The 27,512-nt window shown below is 40.2% G+C and overlaps 1 protein-coding gene across 1 annotated transcript in view; it reads left to right on the top strand.

Moving 5' to 3' along the window:
* CHCHD3 (coiled-coil-helix-coiled-coil-helix domain containing 3) overlaps positions 1–27,195 on the top strand; it is a 123,686-nt gene extending 96,491 nt beyond the window's left edge. Inside the window, exons 4-5 of the mRNA XM_021710821.1 lie at positions 25,733–25,850; positions 26,974–27,195. Of these exons, the coding sequence (XP_021566496.1) occupies positions 25,733–25,850; positions 26,974–27,069 (214 nt within the window). The 3' untranslated portion in view covers positions 27,070–27,195. The remainder of the gene's footprint in view (positions 1–25,732; positions 25,851–26,973) is intronic.
* Positions 27,196–27,512: the final 317 nt, after the last annotated feature.

Genomic DNA, 27,512 nt, shown 5'->3' with positions numbered 1-27,512 from the left:
GGCGTCCATAGTCTTTTTCTCTGGTCCCCTGATAGGTGCGGTCATTCCAAACCATTTTTCTTCTGCATCAAATCCAGGCAGCACTCTGAGTCATTAAATATTAAACCTTAAATTCAAGAACATTATTCACTCATTAATATTGCATCGTAGCCTAAACTGCATTGTTCAAAACATTTTAGGATGTTATGCAAGTCTGTCAGAGAACATTAACAAACTTAGTCATGTTGAACTATGCAAAAAATAGCAAACAGTTTGTACCACAAACAAGTTGTAGTAGAATTTTTGTACAATGCAAGCATTTTGTGTTAGGATATTTAGAAATTACTGTAAAGATAAAATGGATCGCAGTAGGAGCTGGAAGGAATGAATATTCATCTTCTATGAAACATCTGCTGTGTGTCTTAATGAAATTTATTGTTATCACAGAATTTTTCCTTCCTTGACAGTATTTATTTATTTTAAAAATTATCTTAGTGGGAGTTGAATATGAGTTGATACCATTCTAGAAAATGGCAGTATCTGATTGGGGGTCATTTCTGAGATCTCCACGATGCTGTCATCTTCTAGGATCAAAGCTCGCTAGGCCTCCTGTGACCCGCGGAGTGTACTGGGGACACTTTTGGTATTCTGGAATGCAGGAGACTTGTGGAGTTCAAGCCGTGGTCTCTGTGACACAGTTTGTCCTGGATTGCTGTGCATGCATCTGATTTCCTGCTGCTTTTTCACAACTTAGTTAGTTACAGTGAGAAGCCATATAACGTTCTTCCTATACAGGAAAATGATGGAAGCATTTTTGTGTCTAAAATTGTCCCTTAAGATAAAAAGAAAATAAATTCTTTTTCTGGTGCAATAAGGAAAACTCAAATAGCAAAAAGTGTGAAAATTCACAACAAGTGAGGAGATACATACATTGTTTTTTATACAGTGGCAAAAGCATAGCTTAGGAGCTTTATCGGAAGTGCAGTTATATTGATTATGTTATACTTTATTAATAGTTACTGGGTTAGAATTTAATGAGGAGGGTCACTAAGAGAGTGTACGTTGATTTTAAAACATCCTTTATTACTGAGGCCCCTTGAATAGGGACAGAGTAATTTTCCTGTGATATTTGGATCAAAAGCTATATAGACAGCCAGGGGGCTCATCTTGAAAACCTACAGCTGTTATTTCAAAAATGATAGGAATGGATATTGTAAAGTAAATAATGAAGGTGGCATAGTGGATTCCTGCTGGCTGAGAGTTAAATTATTCATTATGTTAGTTTTGCTGACATGGTTCGTGCTGCGTGGGATTTGAGCACTATGTCAATGACTAATATTGCATAATTAAAGAGCCTCAGCTCCTCAGACCTCGAATGTAGTTGGAATTTAGAAATGGCTGTCAACATTATGAAAATACAGTTTTATTTGTAGAAGTCGCTGTGGTTTACCTAGTCATTTTGAAGTTTTTGTTAAATATCTGTGCAGCACACAGGCCGTATGGCCGAGATGTTTTTAACTGCAGTCAACCTTTCAGTTCCTTCCCTGGCTTTGCTTACCAGTCCACAGTGTTTTCCCTCTTGAAATGCTGCTCCATGATAATGGTCCATTCTGAGAGCCTGGTGAGCACATTCTCCCGCACGGCAGCATGGGCCTTCCTCGTCCTCCTCTCTTCCACGTTAGGTTGCTGATGAGTGACATGACAGGGAAGACTCCCCACCACTGTAACCATGTAATTCAGGGTCTGCATAGGCATTTCTATCTTTTTTAAGGCAGTTTCAACATTAATTCATGACCATCTCCACGTTAGTGACTGGGAAGAGAAAGAGACCTAACACACACCCCTTCTAATAATCTTATACATGGTATTTTGTGGTCACAGTCCCTTTGCCATCTTTTGGTTTAGGCTTCTTCATGTAAGTTTACATGCAGATTCATACCTATGGAGTAGTTTTTCTGCAGCAATTTTCAACCTCGGGAATCTGAGTGGGAGAAAAAGAGTGGAAACACATTCTGGGTTGCCTTGTGATATCAGTTCTTCTGTGAACTTTTAAAGCAGTTGCGTTAGGGCCAAGTGGATGGCGACCGCATAGCAGTGCCCTGCACCAAACGGCCAGAGGTGTGCGGAAGCAGGGTGAGCCATGTATGTCGGTGTTGGATCAGAATGCTGAGCTCTTTACTTGGAGTGTCTTGAGTTCAGCATTTGGGCTTGCATAACCAAGACCATGCAGCACAATGACTCATGCTTGGTTCTTGGAATCATAAATACAGAATACAAATTCCACCACCATACAAATTCTTTCTCTGTGATTATGAGCAATCTATTGAACTTCTCTCAACTTTGAAAGGGGAATAACAACTACTCTGTAGGATTTTTGTGAGGAGTAGATGAAATAATGTATGTAAAACACCTGTTAAAATGCCTGGCATGGGGAGGTGCTTCACAAATGGTAGCTATTACAATATTAATGGTAGTAGAATATTATGCATATTTGTCATTTAAATGGCATAAGTTGTGTATTAAAATCATCAATACTAAAGACAACAGAATGCATGGAATAGAAAGTGAAGGCCTGGGTCTGATGCCTTTTGCTGGAATTAACTGATGTTGTGTGTATGGTAGACCTCATGGGGAAGGCCTGGGGATTCTGCTCTGCTCCTGCGGGTGTCAACTGTACTCTGCACATTAGAGTTGCAAAAGGTGCTTTTAATTGCGTCTTCATTCCAGGTGCCTGTTTGTTGTTTTTGTCTTTGATATGAATTCTGAATGGTAATTCTAATTTCTTGAAATGTGTCTGTGATTTAACTTATTTTGTTTTATTTTATTTTTGAATCCGAGTTTCACTGTCACCCAGGCTGGAGTGCAGTAGCCTGCTCATGGCCACCGCAGCCTCCACCTGCTGGGCTTAGGCGATCCTTCTGCCTCAGCCTTCCCATTAACTGGAACTACAGGTGCGTGCCACCACTCCTGGCTAATTTTTGTGATTTATTGTAGAGACACGGTTTCACCAAGTTGCCCATACTGGTCTCGAACCCCCGGGCTCAGGCAGTCCTCTTGCCTTGGCCTCTCAAAGTGCTGGGATTACAGGCTGAGCCACCGCACCCAGCCTGATTTAACATTTGAATCAGAGATAAAAAATATCAAGTGAGGATACAGCCTGGTGCCTATAGCTAATAATACTGTATCATATCCTTAAGATTTCTCAAGAGGGTGGATCTTATGTTATGTGTTCTTAGTACACACACACATGCGCACACATACCCACCCCTAAAACAAAACAATGTTAAAAACGGTGAAAAATGAAACTGTGGGAGGTGATGGGTATGCTAATAGCCTTGATGGTGGCATTGGTTTCATGGATTTTTACTTATTCTCAGACTCATTGAGAGGTGTACCTATGTTTCAATCATACCACAAATAAAATTGTTAAAAGAAAAAAGACATCAAGTAAGGGAATGAACAGGAGTTATCCTAAAATAACAGTAAGTAAAATCATATCGAATTTTACATTTTTTTGTGCTTTCTGTGCATGTTTCTGCCATCTCATTTTATGTTTAAGGTAAAAATTAAAATAAAATTCAACATACTGCTTATTGTGGTTTTCAAATCAATGCATTTTTTAAAATTAGAATTTGGTCTTCTTTAGCATTATTTTATAGGGAATATTGGAAGTAAAACATCTGCCAAGAAGTGAATTTTTAGTTGATGAGTAGTGTCAGAGGCATGGAAATTGATTTCTGTTATCTAAGGGGGTACGACTGTGGGGCAGGCATGGTGGTGCTGATGTGGTCTATTGTACTTCCCTTGCATACCAAGGTGACCTTCACAAAGAGATGAGCTTGGTTGGAGGGATAAGACCTTTCAACTCCTGATATTTCTTCTGAGATTGTAAAAGAGAGGAGGTACAAAAATACAGGGCCATCTTCATTCAGAAGTAAGACCAATGGAAATTCCTTCCTAAGGCCTATGTTTAACTAGCTAATAATAACAGTAGTTGTGATTGTGTGCAATGATGTAAAATTTGATTCTTAAGAGACCATTTATCCTTTTGCTGGAGTGGGTTTCAGATAGTTTCTGAGAATGAAATTGGTTTTGTAGTGTGTATTTCTTTGGAGAGAGTTTGTCCTCCTATTTTCTCCTACAACTTCATCAGGCTCGACTTTTGGAAGGATATCACTCTTGCCTCAGATTGGCTGACCTTGGTGGCAGTTGGCTGTGTTTTTCACTAGCATTATAGAATAGGTGCTTGTCATGGAGTTTAATCTTGAACTTACTTCTGTGTCATATTTAATCAAAGCAGTGCTCCTAAATATAGGCAGTTGACCTGTGTCTTGGCTGTCTAGGACCTGTCCTTCGTTTCTGTTTGGTTATTATTGGTGAGCTGCAAAACTCGACTATGTTGTTCTGTCCCTGTGTCAGATTGCTCTTACTGATTGCTTTGATGTTAGGAGTTTTCATCCTTGTATATAGAGAGACCTCAGAGTATGTGCGGGAGGGGAATCGTGGTAAACCTCAAGGTTTCTTTATAGGAAAATGCAGCTTGTGTTGAAAAAACGATATAGAGAAATTGTTTCCATAAGAACTGATGGACAATGCTCTACATTGCCCTGTCCAGCACTTTTATTGATTAGCTCTGCCCTAAAATTGTTTGAGTAACCCTTTAATTTTAAAACATAAAGATGCACAGACATTTGGAAGATGGAGAGGATTCTTGGGGAGTTGGAGGCCTGAAGGTCTCTGCTGTCTTCTTTCAGTTGCAGTCTGATCACCAGCTACCTTTTCTTAAAAGCACATCTGACGATGAATATGGGCCACTGGGCTGGTTTTGGCATCCTTCAGGGATCAGCAGAGTTGGCTCTAGTCTGTGTGAACGTTCCTGTTGGCTGGTTTGGGTGGATGGGGTGGTTTGGGTGGATGGGGAGAGACTTTCTCCAGTTTCCTTTAACAAGGGCTGCAGATTAGTCAGCTGCTAGCATACCCTGGGCCACTGCTGTGGAAGCTGCCTCGTTTCACACCATGTAGCGCAGGGCTGTCCAACCCATTGGTTTCCCTGGGCTACATCGAGTCGAGAGCAATTGTCTTGGGCCACACATCAATTATATAATATAGTATATATGCATAATAATACTTCTTTTATTTTTATATTTTTATTGTAAAGTTTAAAAAAATGAGAACAAAAGAAAGCCAAGGATTTTGACCTTGTTTTTTTAAAAATGAATGTATTGATGTCTGGTTTCATGGAAGTGGTTGCAATTCTTAGTGAGTTCTCAAGATGCTCATCAGAAATGATTGCTCAAATTTTGCTGTTCATGTGCTTCATCATTGAAAACAGTTGCTCACCAGTGTATGTGCTGCCAAAAAGTGATGTCATGAATAAGGCGTGATTGTGAACTTCAAAAGTGGAGCTACCCATGGGATCATGAACAAAATAAATGCTAAAAAACACATTATGTTAAAAGATTTTGTGGGGCCGTATGACTTGCTGTCCTGGGCCACATGTAGCCATGGGTTGCAGGTTTGACGTGCCTGATCTAGTGGATACTTCCATTTAAGATAGCCAGCAGCTGGATCCCAAGGCCTGGTAAGTAGGCAGATGAAAATAAAGAGACCTCCACTGGACACAGCAGTTAGAGAGAAAAATGTGATGGGCACTCAGAAGAGACAGTGTGCCTCACATGAACTCTTGGAGTATTTCAGTAGTGCTTCAATGTCTGTGGCATTGACAACTGTTGCCACTTGATTTTAAGACACCCTCAGTTCCAAGATGTGTCTTGATTTCATACTTAGTGAAGAGTGGGGAAAAGCAACTGCATGTTGTATTTGATGAAATAGGCTACATTCTAGGAGGAGATAAAGGGAAGTGTTTGAGGAGAGGTGATAATTAAGTGATGTGAAACATTTCACTAAGCTGAAGAAAGACTGGAGCCCGCACATTGGAAGGACTCTGGGAACTACTGATGCGAAAAGACACACACCCAGTCATAGACTGCTGATGTTTCTGCATTCTAAGATAAAGAGAAAACTAGACAAAAATAACTAATTTATGAAGGAAATAGGGTAGCCTGAGTTTAGGCTTTTCCTCTGCCAGCCTGGAAGCTAGAAGATGGACTAGCACTTAGAGATTCTTGAGATGAGGCACTGAAGGTCCAGCTCTTATTCAGCTGTTAGGTCAAAAAGAAGGCCATGGATACACAAGGATTTAGAGAACTTATGAATGTTGACTCCAGCAGGGAGAGTCCCTTAAGGAGACAAAACACACCAGTAGTTTATACAGAGAAAACTTAGTGTAAGAATTGTTAACAAGGCATTTAAGAACTGGAAATGCACAAACAAAACACCCAACTCGAAGACATACTGTTTTATAGAAGTATAATGTGAGCCATCTGTGTAGTTATTTCTCTAGTAGCTATGTTAAAAGTAAAAAGAAATAGGTACACATAATTTTATTCACTTTTCCCCATAAATCTAAGATATTATTAATTTGTGTTCAGTCATACTCCCAGTGGAGAATCCAGAATGTTAAGTCAGGACTGCTGGGGGAGTGGGTGTCTGGTATGTGATCCTGTGCCACGAGAGAGATGCAAAGTGTTGCACAGAAGTTAGATTAGAAAATATAGTTTATTTAGAAAATAAATTAGTGAGAGAGAGAAAGAGAGAGAAGGAAAAGAGATTCACCTTTCCAAGGGAGGGAAGGGGGCCAAAGCCAGGAAACATGGTGATGACCATAGCTCAAAGAGTACATGACCACGCCAGAGTCTAGTAAGGCAATGGTGACTGACTGCTTGTGGTTGGTTGAATCCTTTTAATCCTTCCCTTTGTTGGAGGACGGTTGTTAAGGTGATTGAGTGATGGTCTGCTCCACTCATCATGAAGGAACAGGGAAGTATAGGTACTGATGTCATATGATGAATAGCAGGTGGATTAGTGATATGACTGCCATAGTGATGCGATCTGTCTGTCACAGAGGTCACAAAAGCTGATTAGGTTAACTTGGGTCTTATGGGTGGAGGCAAATACTTGAAATAGAAAAGCTAATTAGTACAAAACAAGCTGGGAGGGGTTGTAAAACAATTATCAATAGCTACCTCTGAGAAACTGGTTCTGTCCTTGGATAGTGATCAGAGGGTAAGTTAACTGCTAGAAAAAACATGAGATTTAGGCAGTGTTAAAATGGCTGCTCATTGGGTATATTAAATCCATGTGATGCTCTTTCATCTCCCCCTCTTGTTATTTTAAGATATTCTTAGGCCGGGCATGGTGACTCAAGCCTATAATCCCAGCAATTTGGTGGGCTGAGGTGAGAGGATTACCTGAGCTGGAGGGTTTGAGACCAGCCTGGGCAATATGGTGAGACCTTGTCTCTACAGTAAATCAAAAAATTAGCCGGGCATGGCAGCACACGCCTGTAGATCCGGCTACTTGGAAGGCATAGGCGGAGGGATTGCTGAAGCCCAGCAGGTCAATGCTGGGGTGACCGTAAGCGTGCCACTGTACTCCAGCCTAGACGATGCAGTGAGACTCCAACTCAAAAAAAAAAAAAAAAAAATTCTTATTTGTACCTGGGAATGGGGCAAAGGTCAGACAGGCTTCTGTAGCTACTTCCTGCTGAATGGGGGCATAGAGGAGCCCTTACCTGTCTAAAGCAAGAGGAGAGGATGAGAGGGACTGATGGAGTTTCCTTGGTACCTGTATACAAAATACTGTGTACAAGCGTAGACAACTAGAATTAATACTACTATAACAAAGGCCATTCTAGCCGCTGTTATGACATAGGAACGCTTTGATATCTAGTAAAATGTTTTTGTATTTACCCCAGTGGACTCAACACCCACTGCAGGAGTCCAGGCAGAATCCTTGCACCAGTGACTCCCTGAGCCCATAAAGGGATGTCCCTGCAGCTTGTTTTCAAGTTTCTTCAGTGATTGATATGTTAAAGGGTGGATCCCTAGGTAACCTCACTCTGAAGACAGGAGATTGACATCTCTCCACTTTTGATGGGAGGTGTGGGATGGTATTGGCCTTTGACCTTCAACATGGGATATATTACCTTAAAGTTTAACAAAGATAATTAGTAATACTTAAAAACAAAAAAATCATTTTGTTACCCATCCTATGTTGGATTGTAATCCTCATGCCTGGAAGGAGACTTTAAAGTCGTTAGCAGTTTGGCTCTGAAAAGCACTATAGCTGATCACAAACTGCTGTGAGTGAAATCAGTTTACCTCAGGCAGCTCAGGAAGAGGGTGTGGAGTAGGTGTGGTTCCTGAAGTTTTGTTTCTTACCTTGCCCTAGAGTGACTGAATTGAGAACTTGTAGAGTTTAAGTATTAAAGGGTTTGCCACGCCAGCATCGACCTGCTGGGCTCCAGTGATCCTTCTGCCTCAGCCTTCCAAGTAGCCAGAACTACAAGTGTTCACGACTACACCCGACTACTTTTTTTATTTTTTGTAGAAAAGAGGTCTCACCAGGTTGCCCGTATTGGTCTCGAAGTATTAAAGGTTTTAAAAGCATAATGTTATAACACAAGATTATAGATCATTGTAAGTTACTTATTTAGCAAGTAATAGTCTAAAGATTTTGAAAAGTTAAAAAAAAACTTGCTTTTTAAAAGTAAAAAAAAATCACACTTTTTGTAACAAAGATGGGGGTGTGGCTACCTGAATTTGCCTCTTCCTCCCCCTCTGTGTTGTTTATAGGATAAAATTCTTTTGGAGATTGTTAATTAAAAAGCTCATGTTCTAGTCTTTGAGTAGCATTTTGGCCTAGCACCAGTGTAATTGATATTGATGGTAAATTTATAGAACCTTTTTGTAGCCTTGAGTGTTCATAGAATTCCTTTCACACAATTCTTTCCATAAACCTTGTACATACCATCTTCAACATACTCATACCATTTTTTGACATCCTTGAACCTTCTATTTTTGTCTTATACTTTCTTTCCTTTAAACAACCAGCCATTTTATTGCAGGGCAAAAATGTACCATACAAGATCCTTTCCTATTCAAAATTATTTCTTTTTCCTTTATATCTTTCCTTACCAAAAACATACCTTTATACTAACAACTTTCTTTACAACATGTAACAGTATAAAATTTACTAATGAAACATGTTATATCATTTTCATACTAAGTCTTCAAAATTCAGTGTGTATTTTATACTTGCAGCATGTTTCAGGTTGGACCAGCCATATTTCTGAGCTGAGTAGCTGCACGTGGCTATGGTACCAGTATTGACTGTTGTAGCTTCAAGGTGTCTCAGTGGCACTAGCAGGAGTAGGTGACATGTCCCAACCCATGGAGCCATGGGAGGAGGTAGCTGATATGAGTTTGAGGCTTGGAGGAGGGGCTCTGTGGGATGCAGCTCAGCTCTTTTGGGGAGGGAGCACTTCCTGGCGGTGCTGCAGGTGTCTGAGCTCTGAGGAGGGACATGTGGGTTGGGAAGGCAGCTTTCGGAGAGTGTGCCCACAGCCAGCCGGTGTCTCCAGAGTGGGTGAGGCTGGTGCTGCAGGCTTGACAAGCTGCAGGCCGCATTCAGTGCTGCAGGAGGGGCCTAGTGCCGTGCAGGGGTGAGGCAGCCAGGCCTGAGGGTCCCAGAGGACACAGGCAGGAATGCCTTGCTCCTCCTCCATCCTTGCACTTTCCTCTAGTCCCCTGCAGGGTGTGGAGACTCCCCAACAGTGTAAAGCAGAGAGAAGGGGGTGTGAAGCCTGGAGACAGCCAGGTGTCTAACACGTGTTCTCAAGAGCACCCTTAAAACGAGGCCCAACAGACGTCCAACAGAGGCCTCAGCACAGGGAACGAGGAGGAGGGGACATGCCTGTGAGGATCTGTCCTTGCCTTATGCTCATGGACTTGTGTCATAGACTGGGACCACCTATAAAAGTGCTCACCAGTATTCTTGAAGAAAATTCCTGAGGGGGAAACATACCCATTTTTTTTTTTTTTAAATCTAAAGGCGTTGAACTGTTAGCTCAGCGTTGGTTTGGGGAGAAAGTCAAAATATTCACATGGGCCTGTGAGGCCGTGGTTGAGAACATGATGGGAGCTGTGTGTTTAAATGATAGTAGAGAAAAGAGTATGAGCTTTTTTCTTTGTGTGTGTGGGGTGTATAGTAACTTGATACAACCAGGAAAACAAGAAGGAAAAAAGAGATAAAGTAAAATTATTATTAACCATAATATAAAATGGAAGAAGAATATCAGTTATACTGTTAACAATTGTGATGGGACACAGTTACCCATTTAAAGATAAAGGCTGCCAGATAATGTTAAAAAAACACACGCACTGCAAGAGCTGTGTATTTACATGAAGTGCTTAAGACAAAGCAGTTTGCTTCAATCTTAATAAAGATTAAAAATTAGTGGATTGGCAAAGCTGTATCAAACAAAAAGAAATATGAGAAAAGAAGCAATCAAAGGTTATAAGCACTAGACAGATGAAAGAAGCCCAAATGTGTCATGACAGCAGCCACAGCCTACAGAGACAGCAGTAGTTAGAATTTATACATTGATCAAATTAGCAGCTTGATTTATAATCAAAAGTGATTAGACATTCAAAGGCTACTTGATCAGCAAAAATAATAAGGGACTTTTTGGATGATTCTCTCTCCTTAAAAATGTTTACCCTGGCTTGATGGTGCATGCTAAACCTTAGTATTAGCGTCTAGCATGGAAAAAGAGTAAGTTAGAGAGGTGTGTGTGTGTGTGTGTGTGTGTGTGTGTGTGTGTGTAAGAGAGAGAGAGAGAGTGTTTGTGTGTGTGTCAGAAGAGCCATATGAGGGGTGTGTGTGTGTGTGTGTGTGTGTGTGTGTGTGAGTGAGAGAGAGAGAGAGAGTTTGTGTGTGTGTCAGAAGGGCCATATGCACCTACCTCTGTCAGTCCCACATCCAAGAGACTGAATGCAGGTGGAGGTGGAGAGGTTGCAACTTGGTTCAGGCTGAAAGAGCCTCTTAGAAGCGAAGAAGAGTGTTATTGATTGTTTCCCTCTGTTCGGCCTAGAATGGCAATGTCTTCTCTTTCTTTGGCCAAAGGTTTCCCAAGACTTATCAGTGACATTATTTCAAAATATGTGGCCTGGCAAAAACGGGCTCCTTCAGAAAAAGAAACATAAGTGCAAAACAATGGCAAGGGCCTGACTTGTGTTTTGTTTACAGGACATTCACTCGCTTTTTTCCTGGCCGAGCATCCTCTGAGAACCTACCACCATCTCTTGGGTCATTGAGCCAGTATTGTTGTCCTAGTTTTCTGTCTCCAGGAGGAAGCTTTTTCATGTTGTCCTGTGTCCAGGCTCAGGCCGCCTGCCGTGGGTGGGCTGGTGTTTGCTGGAGGAGTTGGCTGTCCATCTCGTGGGACTGATGGGGGGATTTGCCCAGGGATGCCTGCTTCTCACTTTTTGTTCTTTTTTCCTTCAGCTGGCTTCCTGGCTGTCTTTCTCAAGCATCTTAGTAAGTGGCTGTGGCACCCATCCTGCAACTCTACCCATCCTCTACCCTGCTGCTGGGAGGACGCATGGGCGGGGTGGGCACTTTCTAACCACTCTGTAGTAGTAGCAGGCCACGCAAGAGCATTTCTGTCCACAACTTCTGTAACACAGGTCATTTTCAAGCCCTGCTGTTGTGGCCTAATTTAATGGTGGTGTCTTTACTCTCCCGCTCCTCTCGTTGTCCTGCTGTATTTTTAGCATGACAGCCAATGTATACTTCAAGTTAAAACATTGATTATCTTGGTTTAAGATGCCTCTAAGTATTCGGTCAGATACTTAGAGGCATGGGTCTAGATGGCCATGGGTCATTCTAGTAGCTGGCCATGGGTCATTCTAGAAGAGGAAGATGAGGATGCTTTGGGGTGTTGTATAATTTCCTTCTAGGGAGTTTGTGAATTTCTGAGGGGGGTGTGCAGGGACCATGAATATGGTGGGATTAACTTGTGAACTGAAATCAGAATACTTCTCAGCTGTAAATGCAGTTTTCAGTATAGTAGGAAGAAACATTTGATAAGAAGAAGGTCTTAGAAAATTTAGGACAGGTGGTAATTGTACCCCAATGAGAAATTAAATGTGGATTTTCGGTACAGAGTAATGCGCAGTTACAAATGGGAGGTGATCGGCTGGAAGGGGGAGATGAAATCCATCTAGGATTGTGACTGTGGGTATTCCATAATTATAGTTGGAAGCTTTCAGTTATGGTCTAAGGTTTTTTTCCTCCTGTATCATTTTGTAGCTGTGCAGGCAAATGTCCAGATTGTGACAAAATTTTATTGTGAATTAAAATGAAATCACTTTTTAATTGCTTCTGTGGAAAGAAAGGAAACCTTGGTTGTTAAATTCTGAGTGCCATTTTAAATGGTATTTACACAGAAACATAGGTGACCAAAATCAATGTCTTTTTTTTTAGAGCCAGTTCTTTTTTTTTTTGAGTTGGAGTCTCACTCTGTCGCCCAGACTGGAGTACAGTGGCTGCTCCCGGCCACCACAGCCTCGACCTGCTGGGCTCCAGTGATCCTTCCGCCTCAGCCTTCCCAGTAGCCGAAATTACAGGCTTGCGCTACCACGCCCGGCTGATTTTTTGATTTATTGTAGAGATGAGGTCTTGCTGCCCAGGCAGGTCTCGAACCCGCGGGCTCAAGCAATCCACTCACCTCAGCCTCCCAAAGGCGCAGGATTACAGGCTGAGCCACTGAGTCCGGCTAGAGCCAGTTCTTAATACTGGTCAAATACAATCCCAGTAGGGGGATTGTGGGGTTGTATGGGAGGTCGATTTTGTGTGTGTGTGTTGGACTCTCATTCCGTTGCCCAGGCTGGAGTGCAGTGGCACACTCACGGTCACTTTTGCATTGACTTACTGGGTTTCTCGATCTGTCCGCATCAGCTTTCCAAGTAGCCAGAACTATAGGGGCATGCTACCACGGCCAGCTAATTTTTGATTTATTGTAGAGACTAGGTCTCTCCAAGTTGCCGGGACTGGTCTCAAACCCATGGGCTCAGGCAGTCCACTCACCTTGGTCTCCTAAAGTGCTGAGATTATAGGCTGAGCCACTGAGCGTGGCCAAGAGGTCAATTTTTAGATCTTTTAGGAATCACCGCACTGTTTTCCACAAAGGCTGTACAAGTTTACCCTCCCACCAACAGTGTAGAAGTATTCCCTTTTCCCTGCATCCTCTCTACATCCAGAGGAGATATTGTTGTTTTTTAAGTTATTGATGACGGCCATCCTGACTAGAGTTAGGCGGTATCTCAGTGTGTTTTTAATTTGCATTTTTTTGATGACTAGTGAGGCTGAGCATTTTTTCATGTATCTGTTGACTGCTCCTATGTCTTCTTTTGAGAAGTGTCTGTTCATATCTTTTGCCCACTTTGTAATGGGGCTGTTTGTTTTTTCCTTTTCAGCACTCTTGAGTTCCTCATAGATCCTATATGTTAGGCCTTTGTCAGATATATAGTTGGCATATATTTTTTCCTATCCGTGGGCTGTCTTCCTGCTTTCTTAATGGTTTATTTGACTTTTCAGAAGCTTGCCAGTTTGATGAGGTCCCACTTGTCTATCTTATCTCTTTTGGCATGGGCACTTGGAGTTTTGATCAGGAATTGGTTTCCAGTTCTAATTTCCACAAGGGTGTCTCCTACATTTTCTAAGGTTCTTATAGTTTGAGGTTTTACGTTTAGACCACTGATCCATTTAGAGTTGGCTTTTGTGCATGATGATAGGGGTCTTGTTTTAATCTTCTGCATGTGGTCAGCCAGTTTTCCTAGCACCGTTTGCTGAATAGGGCCTTCTCTCCCTGGTGGTTGATGGTGGAGGCTTTGTTGAAGATGAGTTGGCTGGGAAATTGATATTTTGCTTTCCGGAATCTCTATCCTGTTCCAGGAGTCTATATGCCTGTTCTTGTGTCAATACCAGGCTGTTTTGATTATTGTAGGCTTAAAATAAATTTTAAAGTCTAGGAGTGTGATACCTCCTTTTTTTTTTTTTTGCTAAGGATTGTTTTAGCTATTTGTGGTCATTTATGTTTCCATATGAATTCCTGTATTGTCGTTTCCAGGTCTGAGAAGAATGCTGCTGGTAATTTAATGGGTATTACGTTAAATCTGTAGATTGTCTTGGGTAGTATGGGCATCTTAACAATGTTGATTCTTCCAATCCGTGAGCATGGAATATTTTTCCATTTGTGTCATCTTTGACTTCTTTGAGCAGTGTTTTGTAGTTTTCATTGTAAAGGTCTTCTCTGGTTAGGAAGATGCCAAGGTATTTTATTTTTTGTGTGGCTATTGTGAATGGGATTGTGCTTTTTATTTGAGTTTCTGTTTGTTTATTGTTGGTGTATAGGAATGCGACTATCTTTTGCACATTTATGATACCCTGAGACTTTGCCAAAGTCCTTTATCGGTGCAAGGAGGTTTTTGACAGATTCTCTTGAATTTTTGAGATATAGAATCATGTCATCTGCAAAGAGCAATAACATAACTTCCTCTCTTCCTATTTGGATATCCCTGAATATATATATATATTTGTCTGATTGCTCCAGCTAGGACTTCCAATACTGTGTTGAACAGGAGGGGTGAGAGTGGGTATCCTTGTCTTGTTTTGACTCCAATTTCTGTCTGTTTAGCAGTATGTTGGCTGTGGGTTTCTAGTAGATGGCTCTTATTATTTTGAAGTATGTTCCATCTATGCCTAGATGCTCGAAGGTTTTTCTTAAAAAGGGGTGCTGGATTTTATCAAAAGCTTTTTCCGTGTCTAATGATATAATCATGTGGTTTTTGTCTTTACATCTGTTGTTGTGTTTAATTATGTTTATGGTTCTGCGGATGTTGAACCAGCCCAAGATCCTGGCAATAAAGTCTCCTTGGTCATGGTGGATGGTTTTTGAGATGTGTTGTTGCATCCGGTTTGCTAGAATCTTGTTGAGGATTTTAGCATCTATTTCATCAAAGATATTGGCCTGTAGTTCTCTTTCTTTGTTGGATCTTTACTTACTTTGGATATCAGTGTGATGTTAGCTTCATCAAATGATTTGGGGAGAGTTTCATCTTTCGATTGCCTGTAATACTTTCAATAGGATTGGTATCAGCTTCTCCTCGTATATTTTGTAGAATTTTGCTGGAAAGTCATCTGGTCCAGGGCTTTTTTTTTTTTTTTTTTTTTTTTTGTAGGTAGTTTTCTTATGACATACTTAATTTTCTGGGTTGTTATTGGTTTATTTAGGGACTCAGTTTCTTCTTCTTTCAACCTGGAGAGGTTATGTGATGTTAGAAAGTTCTCCATTTCATTTAGGTTTTCAAGTTTGTTTCTCTACAAGTGTACATAGTAATCTCTGAAAATCTTTTGTATTTCTTTGGGGTCAGTTATGACTTGAGCTTTTGCATTTCTGATTGTGTTAATTTGGGTTTTTCTCTCTTTTTCTTGGTCAGCCTGGCTAGGGGGGTCCATCAGTTTTGTGTATCCTATCAAAGAACCAGCTTCCATATTCTTTAAATTATCTCTAGATGTATTTATTATACAGTGTAAACACTAGGTCAGTAGTTATTATGCTGTGTTGTTATAAATTTGTATTCTTTTTAAATTGTTCTATTGTTATTTTTAACTTTATTTATATTCTGGAGACAGGATCTTGCTCTGTCCCCAGGCTGGAATTCAGTGGTGTGATCATCGATCACTGCAGCCTTGATCTCCAGGACTCAAAGGATCCTTCTGTCTCAGCTCCTGGGTAGCTGAGACTACAGGCACATGTCACCACATTCACATAATTTTTTTATTTTGTTAGAGGAAGGGTCTTACTATGCTTTCCAGACTGGTCTCGAACTCCTGTATGAATGCTGCTATGATACTCCTGCCTCAGCCTACTGAGCAGCTGGGAATACAGGAGCTACCACGCTTAGCTTTTATTGTTTTTTTTCTGTAAATATTTTTGACTTCCAGTTGTTTAAGTCTGCAGATGAGGAACCCATGGATAAGGAGGGCTGATGTACTACTGTATTGTGTTAATATATGGTTTGTCAGATTGCGGGTCCTTTAACTTTTTAAGACATTGCTATTTATTGCTAAATTACCATTATATACAAGGGATATTTCTAAATAATCAGAGTACCTATGTTTCATAATATTTTCAAAAATATGCTTACACTCTGTATTCATTCTTTAAAAAATATTTATTGAATGCTTATTTTGTGTCTGGGCTACTGTGATGCATAAGACAAAGTTCTTACCCCCATGCAACTTATTTTGATGGTGTGTGTGTGTGTGTGTGTGTGTGTGTGTGTGTGTGTTTTCTGTATGAATGCTGGCTGTGACATCAGGCTGAGTTTAATTCTGGCTGTACCTCTCACTGTTTTTTGGGTGTAAATTTGACTTTGGATAAATTGCAGTTGACCCTTGAACAACATGGGGATTAGATCCCCTGAGGAGCTGAAAATTTCTGTATAATTTTTGACTCCCCAAACACACATTTTGTATATGTATTATGTTCTTACAATAAAATAAGCTGGAGAAAAAATGTTTTTAAGAAAATTATAAGGAAGAGAAAATGTATGAACAATTTACTGAGTGGTAGTGGGTCATCATAAAGATCATTGTCCTTACTGTCTTCACTTTGAGTAAGTGGAGGAGGAGGGAGAAGGTTGGTCTTGTTGTCTTGGGTGCCAGAGGCAGAAGAGGTGGGGGAGTTGAAGGGGATCAGGAGAGTCAGGCACATTATAGAAATATGCTGCTGTTTCTGCCTTTTTTGCTTTTTGATTTCTCTAAGATTGTTTTGACTTGGTACCCATCGTTCCCTCCTTGGTTACTTTTGTCAGTTCCTGTATTATAGAAGGGTCATGTTGTGAAAAAAGTCAAAAGCAGTCTTGAATAAGTGGAGACCTTCTGCCAGGTTGTCTAATGTCAACTTGCTTTCTGACACTGCTTCTTCTCTGTCTTCTTCCTCATTGTCTGGTCCTGGTTTGGAAGCAACTCCAGCAAGTTGTCTTCTGTTAATTCCTCTGGTGTGCTGTTTATTGGCTCTTGAATTTCTCCAGGACCCATATTTTGAAATCTTTCACCCTCTACCTTTTTTTCCCCATCATAGCTACAATCTCTTCTATGATTTTCTTGTTGGCTCTGTTGTAAAACCTGGGACAACATGCACAATATCTGGACAGTTTTCTTCAGCAGGAATTTATTGTTTTTGCTTACTGGCTTTCATGGCTTTTTATGTAATACCAGTGGCATTTTCAGGGGTGTAATCCTTCCAGATGTCATGTCTTTCTCTCTGTCGGAGTTCCCTTTCGTAGTATTGAGCAATCCTTTCTGTAGAGTACCCCATGTAATGAGATGACCCCCTGATGTAGAGGCTGAATTAGAGACATTGTGTTTAGGGGCAAGTAGATCACTTGGGTACCTTCAGTATTGAACTCATGAGTTCTGGGTAGCCAGGGGGATTGTCCAATATCAAAAGGACATTGAAAGATATTTTCTTACTGGCAAGATACTTCCTAACTTCAGGGACAAAGCATTGATGAAAGTAGTCCAGAAAAAGGATTTTTGTTGTCTAGGCCTTCTTGTGCAACAAAGGACTGGCAGCTGGTGTTTTTTTTTTTTCCCTTTAAGGGCCAAGAGGTTAGCAGCTTTCTAGATTAGATCAAGTCTTGATCATAAACTCTACTTTATTTGTACAGAGCGATAGCGTTTAACCTGTCCCTTCCTGTCTCAACTCCTAGTGCTTGCTTCTCATCCTTACTAATGAATTTTCTTTGTGGCACTATTGTTGCCATTAAAAATCTGTTTGGGCGGATATCCTTTCTCCTCAGTGATATTCTTAATGGCATCTTAAATCTTCTCTGCTACTTCTTGGTAAAACAGAACTGATTCTCCTATTTTGATATTTTTAAAGTCAAACCTCTTCCTAAAATTATCAAACCGTCCTTTGCTGGCATAAGATTTGCCTTTAAGTTGTCATATAATGACTTCTTCGCTTTACTTTGGAATCTGTAGGGTATGCCTTTCTTATAAGGGTCTGCACCCACATAAAAGCTGCAATTTCAATATGAAATGAAAAGGTATTTTGCAAATAGAGAAAGGTTTTCATCCTTTCTGGCATAGCTGCATCAACGGCTTCACAGATTTCCTTTTCTTTCTTCTTTCTTCTTTTTGTAGTGGTCCTCATGCTGGATTAATTTATCTCAAAATGGTAGGAACTTGCAGCTGCAGACCTCAATCTATGGTACATATTAAGCAATTCAACCTTTTCTTATAATGTCATGTCTTTTCTCTGCATCTTGGGAGCACTTCAGGCATCACCAGTGGCACTGTGGGTCCCATAGTGTTAGTCAGAGTCTATGGTATTGCACTAAACATGACCATACACTAAACATGAACAGAACGTACATAACATGAACATGACCATGCACTAAATATGAAAAGAACATGCATAACATGAACATGACCATGCACTAAACATGAACATATGAAACCACTCTGAAGTTTACTGGAGAGAGTCTCATGTGACGTTTTAAGTGGATACTCAATAACTTGTAAGCTCACACAACAGTAACAAGAGGTGGCTATGAAGTTATTACAGTGGTATGGTATGTACTACAATTAATTTTATGCAACTGTGATTTAACACTGCATCTTTTATGTTTGTTTCCATTTCTCTCAATGGTAAATGGCACCATGTATGGTCTGTAAATGTGTGTGTAAGTTTTAGTAAATTTTAACTTTTTATAGTAAATTTGTGTATATTTCATGGTAGCAAATAGACTAAAATGCATATATTTTATGCATTTATGACATGCTTAACTTAATTTTTTTCAATATTTTAGGCTATATAGTTTATCTTTGAGTTTTTTTAATTGTTGCAAATTTCTGAAATTTTTTCAATATATTTGTATTTTAATATATATTGAAAAAATTTATGTATATGGTTTCACACAGTTCAGACTTATGCTGTTCAAGTGTAAACTGTACTTATAACTTTTGTAAGGATCAGTCTTACATAATTTCTCTGTGCCTCAGCTTCTCATCTAAAATATTATCAATTCAGCGGAGTTGTTGTGAGTATTAAATGTGTTACACCTGTCAAATTCTTAGACCTGTACCTGGCACAGAGTAAGCATGATAAATATTAACTCTTACCTGTCACATGATATTATATATGAACTTCACATGGCCATATTCATTTACAATCATGTTCATACATTTGTTTTGGAGTCTTAATCCACGAGCATTTTCTTCTAGAATTTGAAATAATTTGAGCTGAGAAGTGTTCAGCTTCCATTATTTTTGCTTTTTGCAAGGCCATATTAATAGAAAGCTGTAGACTTGTTCCATCATTATTTTTAATAGTCTAATAATTAGCTCATTGAATTACTCAGCTCAGGTTTTCTGTTTAAAAGTGGGTAGTAAACATTATTTTGAGTGCTTCTCAGCATGCTCTGACAGAGTGTGACACATTAAAATAAGATTCATCATTAGCATTAAACTGGCCTTTGCGACTGCCGCCACTCATTTTTCTCCTCACTGCTGGAATTCTTCAGTATGCTTTCCGAGTCAAGTACACTACAATATATTGTAACTATTGTCTGTGTCTAATGGTCATAGTTCAACCTTAGATAAGTCATTTCGTTAAATCACTTTATCGCTAACAATCTCAGTTTCTCATTTATTTTCACTCATTATCTGAGGTTCTTATCAACTTTCTCTCTGTAGTATAATGGCCCTTATGTATTAAATTATAAAGTAATTTTCTCACCTAAAATTGTATAGAATTACGTATGTGTCAGCATACATGAAGATAAATTGAGTATTTGTGAATGACCAAATGAGCAGTATCCAAATTCAGAGAAACTTTTAGGGCTGTTGAAAAGTTTCACTTTGAGAAAGAGGTGGTAATAATTTAGACTCTGGCAAACTCTGACTTGATACTGTGAAAGAAAGTTCAAAAAAAGCTTATTTTAAAATAACTGTGAGTAATGTAGGCTTTAAAGAATGGTCCTTAGATAACTGCAGAGGTGAGTAATATGATGGTAGCAGAATCCTGCAGTGGCGCTTACTTGTGAGAAGGTGGGAGGGACATGCTTTGGACACCAGGTCGAGGCCTTCCTGCCTCTTGTTCTTCTCAGCTTTCCTCACGCTAGAAATGGGGAGAGTAACAACCTCCTCATGGAGTGCAGTGAAGGCCGGTATATGAAAAGGCCTCTCACATCATCTTCCAAATCCTCTTCTCACTTTCTTGAAACCTTTAGGCTCTTTGGAGTAAAATAGCTCTGGCTGCTTTTACATTGGGACTGAAATGCATAGGACTGATTTTATACCAGATGTCTATCGGAGTTGGAGGTTCATGAGCAGTTTTTCCCCCGTTTAAAAGAACATGTATAATATTCATTATCAAGGATTTGACTGGTCTTTAGAAATTCACTTTGCTGTTGCGTCTTAAGTCTTTCACCTGATTGACAATACACTGAGGAGAGCCAGGTTGCCAGGGCTTGAGGTCCAAGAGCAGCACCGACTGGTGTTTGTTTCATTAAGCTTAGGCAAGCTACCCAATTACTTAATGCAAATAAGAAAAGTTTACACTAAACTCCTACTTCTTTGCTTAAAACTCCAGAGAATTTAAATGAGGAGAGATATGTATTTAAAAGAAGGTAGTTTAAATGAAACTTAAATCAGGGGCTTAATGCAGAATATATTAGACTAGGAGATCTGAAATAATACGTGAGAAATGCCAATAAATAAAAAAGGGAACGTGTTCACTAAGACACTTGTATGTTTAGTTTTGTGTTGAGATAATTCTTAAATCTTTGAAAACCCAAGTTAATAATGAAAGACTTATTTTATCTCATGCCTTCTTTTCACCTTACAGGGACGTTAAGTGTAAAGTTCTGCCTTTCATGGTCCCTGAAAGCTTCACTGTCTCCCTGATGGAGAACAAGGCTTCTGACACCATTGGGATGTTTGAAGGCAGGGCTGTCTCATTTGGCTCAAAAAAATAAAAATAAAAAAAGAGGGAGGAGGGGGACAGAGATGGGTGACTACATGAACATTTACTTTTCTTTTTTTTTTTTTTTGAGTTGGAGTCTCACTCTGTCACCCAGACTGGAGTGCAGTGGCCGCTCCCAGCCACTGCAACCTCGACCTGCTGGGCTCCAGTGATCCTTCCGCCTCAGCCTTCCGAGTAGCCGGAATTACAGGCATGCGCTACCACGCCCGGTTGATTTTTTGATTTATTGTAGAGATGAGGTCTCACCAACTTGCCCAGGCGAGTCTCGAACCCGCGGGCTCAGACATTTACTTTTCATAGACAGCTGTTGAATAGAACAGCTTGATGGGATATAAAACCTAGAAGACCAGAAAGAAACCTTCAGAAAGAATTGGGACCTTCTGAAAATACACCTTTTTTGCCGAGTGGTTGTAGCTTATTAAATGGTTTACATGAATCGGTGACAGAGGAAACTTAGAGGAGAATATCGCTGTGCAAGAAGCTTTTGTAGGGAGGGCTGGGGAAGTGAAGACTAAGTTTCTACTTCATAACACAGTTTTTGCTTCTGAGGGCACTGGACAAACTGGAACCTCAACCAGTGTACCTATTATCTGAAGTGCTTTCCAAAATTATTTGAAAACAAGCAGAATTCTTTGCAGAGGTGAGTTCAAGCTTCAGGGACCCTTCTGAGGCTCATGGGAGGCTAACCAGAGGAAATCCTCTCCTAGTGTTGCTGGACTGACTGGTGTCTCCTTCCCCATGTGGCTCAGTGATGTTAGTGCATCTGTTATGTGTCACTAAGTTACTTGAGGATGGGGACTTTGTCTCTTGCTCCTACTAAGACTTTATTCTTAGTAATCGAAGTAGTGCCCATCACCTGTAATTACCTGTGGAACGAACCTGTGAGTTCCAGTTATTCCTGTCCAGTGTACAGGTTTTGTTACGTGCAGTAGTAGGAAGCCTCAGGATCAGAAGTACCAGGTAGAAATTGCAATAGTTCCTACTACTATCTGAAGGCTACGCCCCTGTATCCTGGATCCCCTGCCACTGCCTGTTTAAATAATTTGTATGGAATGAGGACTAATGTCTTTAAGGTATAGTGTCTGCAGACTGCTGCAAGGGACCTTAAGATTACACAGTTCGATCTTTACATTTTAAAGCGGAGAAAACAGAGGTGTTCAAGGATCTGCATTCTAGTAAGGCCCAGGTGATGCTATTGCTGCTGGTGTATGGACTGCATAGCTCATTGCTGATAGGAAGTAAGCATTTGTTTTAGGTCCTGCCTGGTGTCTCATGCCTGTAATCGCACCACTTTGGGAGGCGGAGGCAAGAGGATTATCTGAGCTGAAGGTTCAAGGCCAGCCTGGGCAACTTGGTGAGACCTCGTCTCTACAATAAATAAAAAAATTAGCTGGATATGGTGACTCACGCCTGTAATTCCAGTTACTTGGAAGGCTGAGGTGGAAGGATTGTCTGAGCCCAACAGGTTGAGGCTGCCATAACTGTGAGGGTACCACTACACCCCAGCCTGGGCGACAGAGTGAGACTCCAACTCAAAAACAAAAAAATCCTACAAATAACAAAACAAAAAATTTACAGACATTCCTTTAAAATAAACTATTTAAGTATTTGTGCATTTCTACTTGTAAAGATAAATAAAAGTGTAAGAATGCATTAAGAAAGGAAATGAATTTTCTTTTTCATCAACTTTTACCACTGCCAGTCTCTTGAGTCCATGAGTCAGATCCGGCCCAGTGTTGATGTTCTGGAATGTGGAGGCACCTCTTGTTGGAGGCTGTTCAGTTAGCCTGCGATGATGTCATGTATATGCCACCTATCACGTGCTGGCTAGGCTCTTGTTGTTTCTGATAATCTCTTTTGTTTTTTGTAGCTTGTTTTCTTTTGTTTGTGTATGGTTGGAAATATGACATGCATTTATTTGTTCATTCATACATGCACATGTTCAGCAAGTTTTTGTTGAGCGCTTAGTTGTGGCAGCGAGTTCTAAGTCCTGGGATGTAGTAGTGAACCAAAGTAGGGCAAGCCCTTGCCCCTATGCAGCAGCAGGCAAAGGGAAGAAAGAAGCTTGTGGAAAGGTCAGTAGGGCAGTTGTGATCTTAGAAATCCTTGAAGATCATGAAAGTCAAGCAGAACTTATTTATTACTGGTAAAAACATGGATAAGAAAATGGAGAAGACAAAACGTTGGTGTGGTCACAGTGCCACAGTGATCTGGAGAGTTCCTTCTTCATTGCCGAAAGTCACTGCTTTCTCTGGATGCCATTATTATTGTTATTTTCTCTGGGTACTATTATTATTACTGCTATTTACCTAACATTTGTTGAGCGCTGATCATTGTAGACATTGTGCTAAGTGCTTTGTTTGTATAGGACCTTGTGAGGTCGGTATCAACATCAGTTCGTTGTGCCCATGATAAAAACAGGGCTCAGGGAGGCTCACAGAAGCATTTGTTCAGCTAGTGAGTGTAGAGTCTTGACATGGACCCAGCAGCCCATCTCCAGGGTCTGTGCTTCTGTACCAGGCATTGCAAGTCAGTAATGTTTATTTTTATTATGACATCAAAGGATTTTGTGCGTGTGTTTTTGGTTTTCACTAACTTATCAAAACTTTATGATTCTATATTTTTTAAAGTCAAATTACTTATAACTTTGTATGTAATTAAAATTTATGCCATATACAAGTAAACTCAATTAGAAAAAAGTAGTTATTGTTAAACTAAATAATACTTCAAAGTTTGATACACACAGTATGATAGGTATGATAAAATCTAGTTGTATAGAATTCATGTTATGTTCACAAAGTAATGTTATTGTAATAAGTTTAATGTGTGTATGTAAAGTGCCTAACATTGCTTTCACCTCACATGTCAAACAAGTAATGGTTTTTACTTATAGGTAAGATGCCCTTAAACATGCTTTAAATGCACAGTTTGATAATCTGAATACCGTAATCTCAGCAGCTACCGGTGCAATGTTCTCATAAGGACCACTTTATATTTGATGTTACTTTCTTTTTATCTCCAGGATTTATTTGGCTAAAAGTATATTTTGAGGTTATGTGGTCTCAGCATATTTAGTCTGGGGTCTGTGGCTCTCAGTTGTTAGTATGCATTAGAGTCACATGAGGGCTTATTGAAAAGCAGATTACTGAACACTACCCCCAGAGTTTTTGATTCAACTAGTGTGGGGTGGTGCTCAAGGATCTGCATTTTTAATCAGGTCCTGGTGATGCTATTGCTGCTGGTGTATGGACCACACTTTTGGAAGTGGTGTGACGTCTGACGATTGCTGTTCTCTTACAGTTATACATGTCCAGTGGAGTTAATGTGCTGATATGATTGGTGTTGCTGAATCTATTGTATGGTCCTTGTGAAATAATAATTTAGAGAAATTTGGTCTCTGTAAGTGTCATTGTGCTTATTGCTTAGGAAGTTTTCTAAAGGTTCCTTCTGCATTAGAGAATTTCAAAATGCAGGTTTTAATTCATATCTGTTATTCCTTTTTACTCAAAACACAAAACTACACAGCTTTGATTTTTTTTTTTTTTTTAGGTGAAATGCAATATGGCTGAAATATATTTCAAAAGGTGATTTTATCTGTTAAAATTGATTTCTGAGAATTCCAGAGTATCAAGATGATGTGGCAGTTTAAAAATAGTAACACAAATTTTATCTTCTTTAGTCCTTTTCAAAAATCTTTCTGAAGTTAAAATTTGCTAGGGTAGCACTGAGTAGAGTTTGATGCTTATTGTTCACACTTACAAAGTAGATTTCACTTATACCAACATAACAATTTTGCCTATTCTTTTTAAAGTGTAGATTATACCTTCAGGGATGTAATGGTATAGTGGGTTATTCTCTCAAAGAAGAAAAGGCAGTCAGAAAATCTTTGTCCATGAGATTAGACTGAAATGCTCTCTCATTCAGTGCTTACTGAATGCATCTATGTGCTAGACATTACAGCAAAAGTCAGGGCCAAAGTAATCGATCTTCATCCTGTACAATGGGGGGTTTTAGTGGATTGTAACTTGGTATAATCTAATTGTGTGATGAGGCCCCTGATAAACCCAGTGCTCTTAGACTTCATTAAGTAGAATTAGCCTTGTGTGCAGATCTGGGAATGTAGGGGTCTGCTATGTTGTTTTACTAGACCATGTTTGGCATGTTAGGTGTAGTCTGGAACTAAGGGACACCTTGGAGTCACCCAAAAGTGAGGAACCCTGCAGTTGAAAGACATGACCATATTTGCATGTGAGTATTGTTGGAAAACAGGAGTAATACAGTGGAAGGAAAGATGCCCCCGTTTTGTTAGTAGTCCTGAAATGTCTGCCTGCCCTGCTGTGATATAAGACCTGCGAGGACAGTCACCTGTCTGTCTTGCTCATCACTGTGTCTTCAGTGCCTAGCACAGTGCCTGGTCTGTAGTCAGTAAATAGTTGAGTCAGTTTTGGGGGGAAAATGATGTTACCTTCAAATATTTGTCATGTAGGTAACAAATTTCTAGAGGCCAGATGGAGGCACCAGGGATGGAATTTTTTGGTGGGCAGATTTCAATTTACATATGAACTTTGTAAAAGTTAGAAATGTTTAGTAGCCAAATTAATAAACCTCTTTGTGGATATTTGGTTATTTTTTGAGTGCTCAAGTGGAGGCTGCATGGGGATTTACTTCTATACCTGCTTTTGGTAGATGACGGGCTAAGATGATTTGAGCTGTTGACCCTTGTGGCTGTATGTTTCTATCTTTTTTTTTGGTGTTTTTTTCTAAGTTAGACCTGTCTTGTCATTTCAGACTAAAGCAAGCCAAAGAATTGGACCGAGAGAGGGCTGCTGCCAGCGAGCAGTTAACCCGGGCCATCCTTCGGGAGAGGATATCGAATGAGGAGGAGCGCTCGAAGGCAAAGCACTTGGTGAGTGTACAGAAGTTAGACATGTCTTGGCTCCGAGGAAATCCCTGGTGTTTGGAAAATGCTGAGTGCACTGTGCCAGCTTTTAGTGTTGATAATATTCATGTTCTCTTTGCTTTCATTTTCTTGGTTTTTACCTTTTGCAGTTAGCTTACAATTTGTTAAGATTGACCATCAAGGACTTTTAGGCAGGTAACTTGGAAGAGTTAAGTAAAGACCCACACACAGGCACGTGCTTATGTACCCTTCTGGAAGGACTGTAGTCTGTTTACTTTTTACCTCTCCTGCTTTGGGTTTTGTTGTCTCTGAACCCCTGGCCTTCTTTCTCTCCCTGCTGGTGATTACCAGGTATTTGTCTGGAAGACTCCAGCAAAGGTGAGTAAGGTTTGCTCAATCATTCTCTGGGCTTTAGGAAAGGGAAAATGTGGGGGAACCATCTTTTTTGAGAGAACACATACTTTTTTTTTTAAAGAAAATATTTTTGAATTTTTAAAAAGATTACATAGACATGCTTTTTTTTAAAAAAAAATTATTAGTAGAAAGAAGAAAATTTAAAAGGTGCCCATAACTTTGTTTTTCAAACATAACCATGGCTTATACTAGTGCGCATTTCCCTCCAGACTAATTTTTTTTCTAGATTTATTACATACTGAAGAATTTGGGTAATGCTGTATATGGTGTTTAGCATCAGGAACATTCTCCTGTGCTGCCAAACATTTTTCTGAGATGTAGTTTTTTTTTTTAAATTTATTTTATTTTTTTATTTTTTGTTGAGTTGGAGTCTCACTCTGTCACCCAGACTGGAGTGCAGTGGCCGCTCCCGGCCACCGCAGCCTCGACCTGCTGGGCTCTGGCGATCCTTCCGCCTCAGCCTTCCAAGTAGCTGGAACTACAGACGCGCGCTACCATGCCCGGCTGATTTTTTATTTATTGTAGATATGAGGTCTCGCCAAGTTGCCCAGGCGGGTCTCGAACCTGTGCCCTCAGGCAATCCACTCACCTCAGCCTCCCAAGGCACGGGATTACAGGCTGAGCCACCGAGCTCGGCTATGAGATGTAGTTTTTAATGACTGAATGCTATTTTGTCTTCTGCTTCCAACATTATTAAATGCTGTAGTATTGTTAGGTAAAGGTGAAGGTGCTCTGGTTAAGCCTGCCCCGACTGCTCAGCCCCCACTTCAGGCTTCCTGGAGTTCCAGATATAACTTCTCAGAACCTTTAGTCCTCCTTGGCGCACAGGTGGGAACTCTCTGGACAGGGAAAATGGGACCATGTAGTGGAAAACTCTGATCGCAAGAGCAAGGGGGTGGTTCCTAGTTCAGCAAGCAGTTGGGAATTGTTAAAACTTCACTTCTTTGAGAGACTAACCTGTGACCAGATGCAAGTAGAGAAAATGAAAGGAAGTCCCTGTGGCCAATTTAGAGTCCAGGCTGCATGGGTAGATAATGAAGCCATACAGGTGGTAGACTAAGAAAGGATTGTCAGTAGGTGACTGGCAGCTGCCCTGGGAATAGCAAACACCTTGAGTGTAATTAAGGGAATAAGAGGTAGAAGGAAAGTCAGCCATTGTGAACAGGAGTAGTGTTGGAATGAAAGACAGTAAGTGCGAGTAACTCAGTTGATGATTACCTACAATGTACATCTCAACTGTAGAGTTGTTGCGGA

This window comes from Carlito syrichta, unplaced genomic scaffold (genome assembly GCF_000164805.1).
Source record: "Carlito syrichta isolate Samal-C Ts95f unplaced genomic scaffold, Tarsius_syrichta-2.0.1 Scaffold301568, whole genome shotgun sequence".
Classification (NCBI taxonomy): Eukaryota; Metazoa; Chordata; class Mammalia; order Primates; family Tarsiidae; genus Carlito; species Carlito syrichta.
This window is presented reverse-complemented; position numbering and strand designations above follow the sequence as displayed.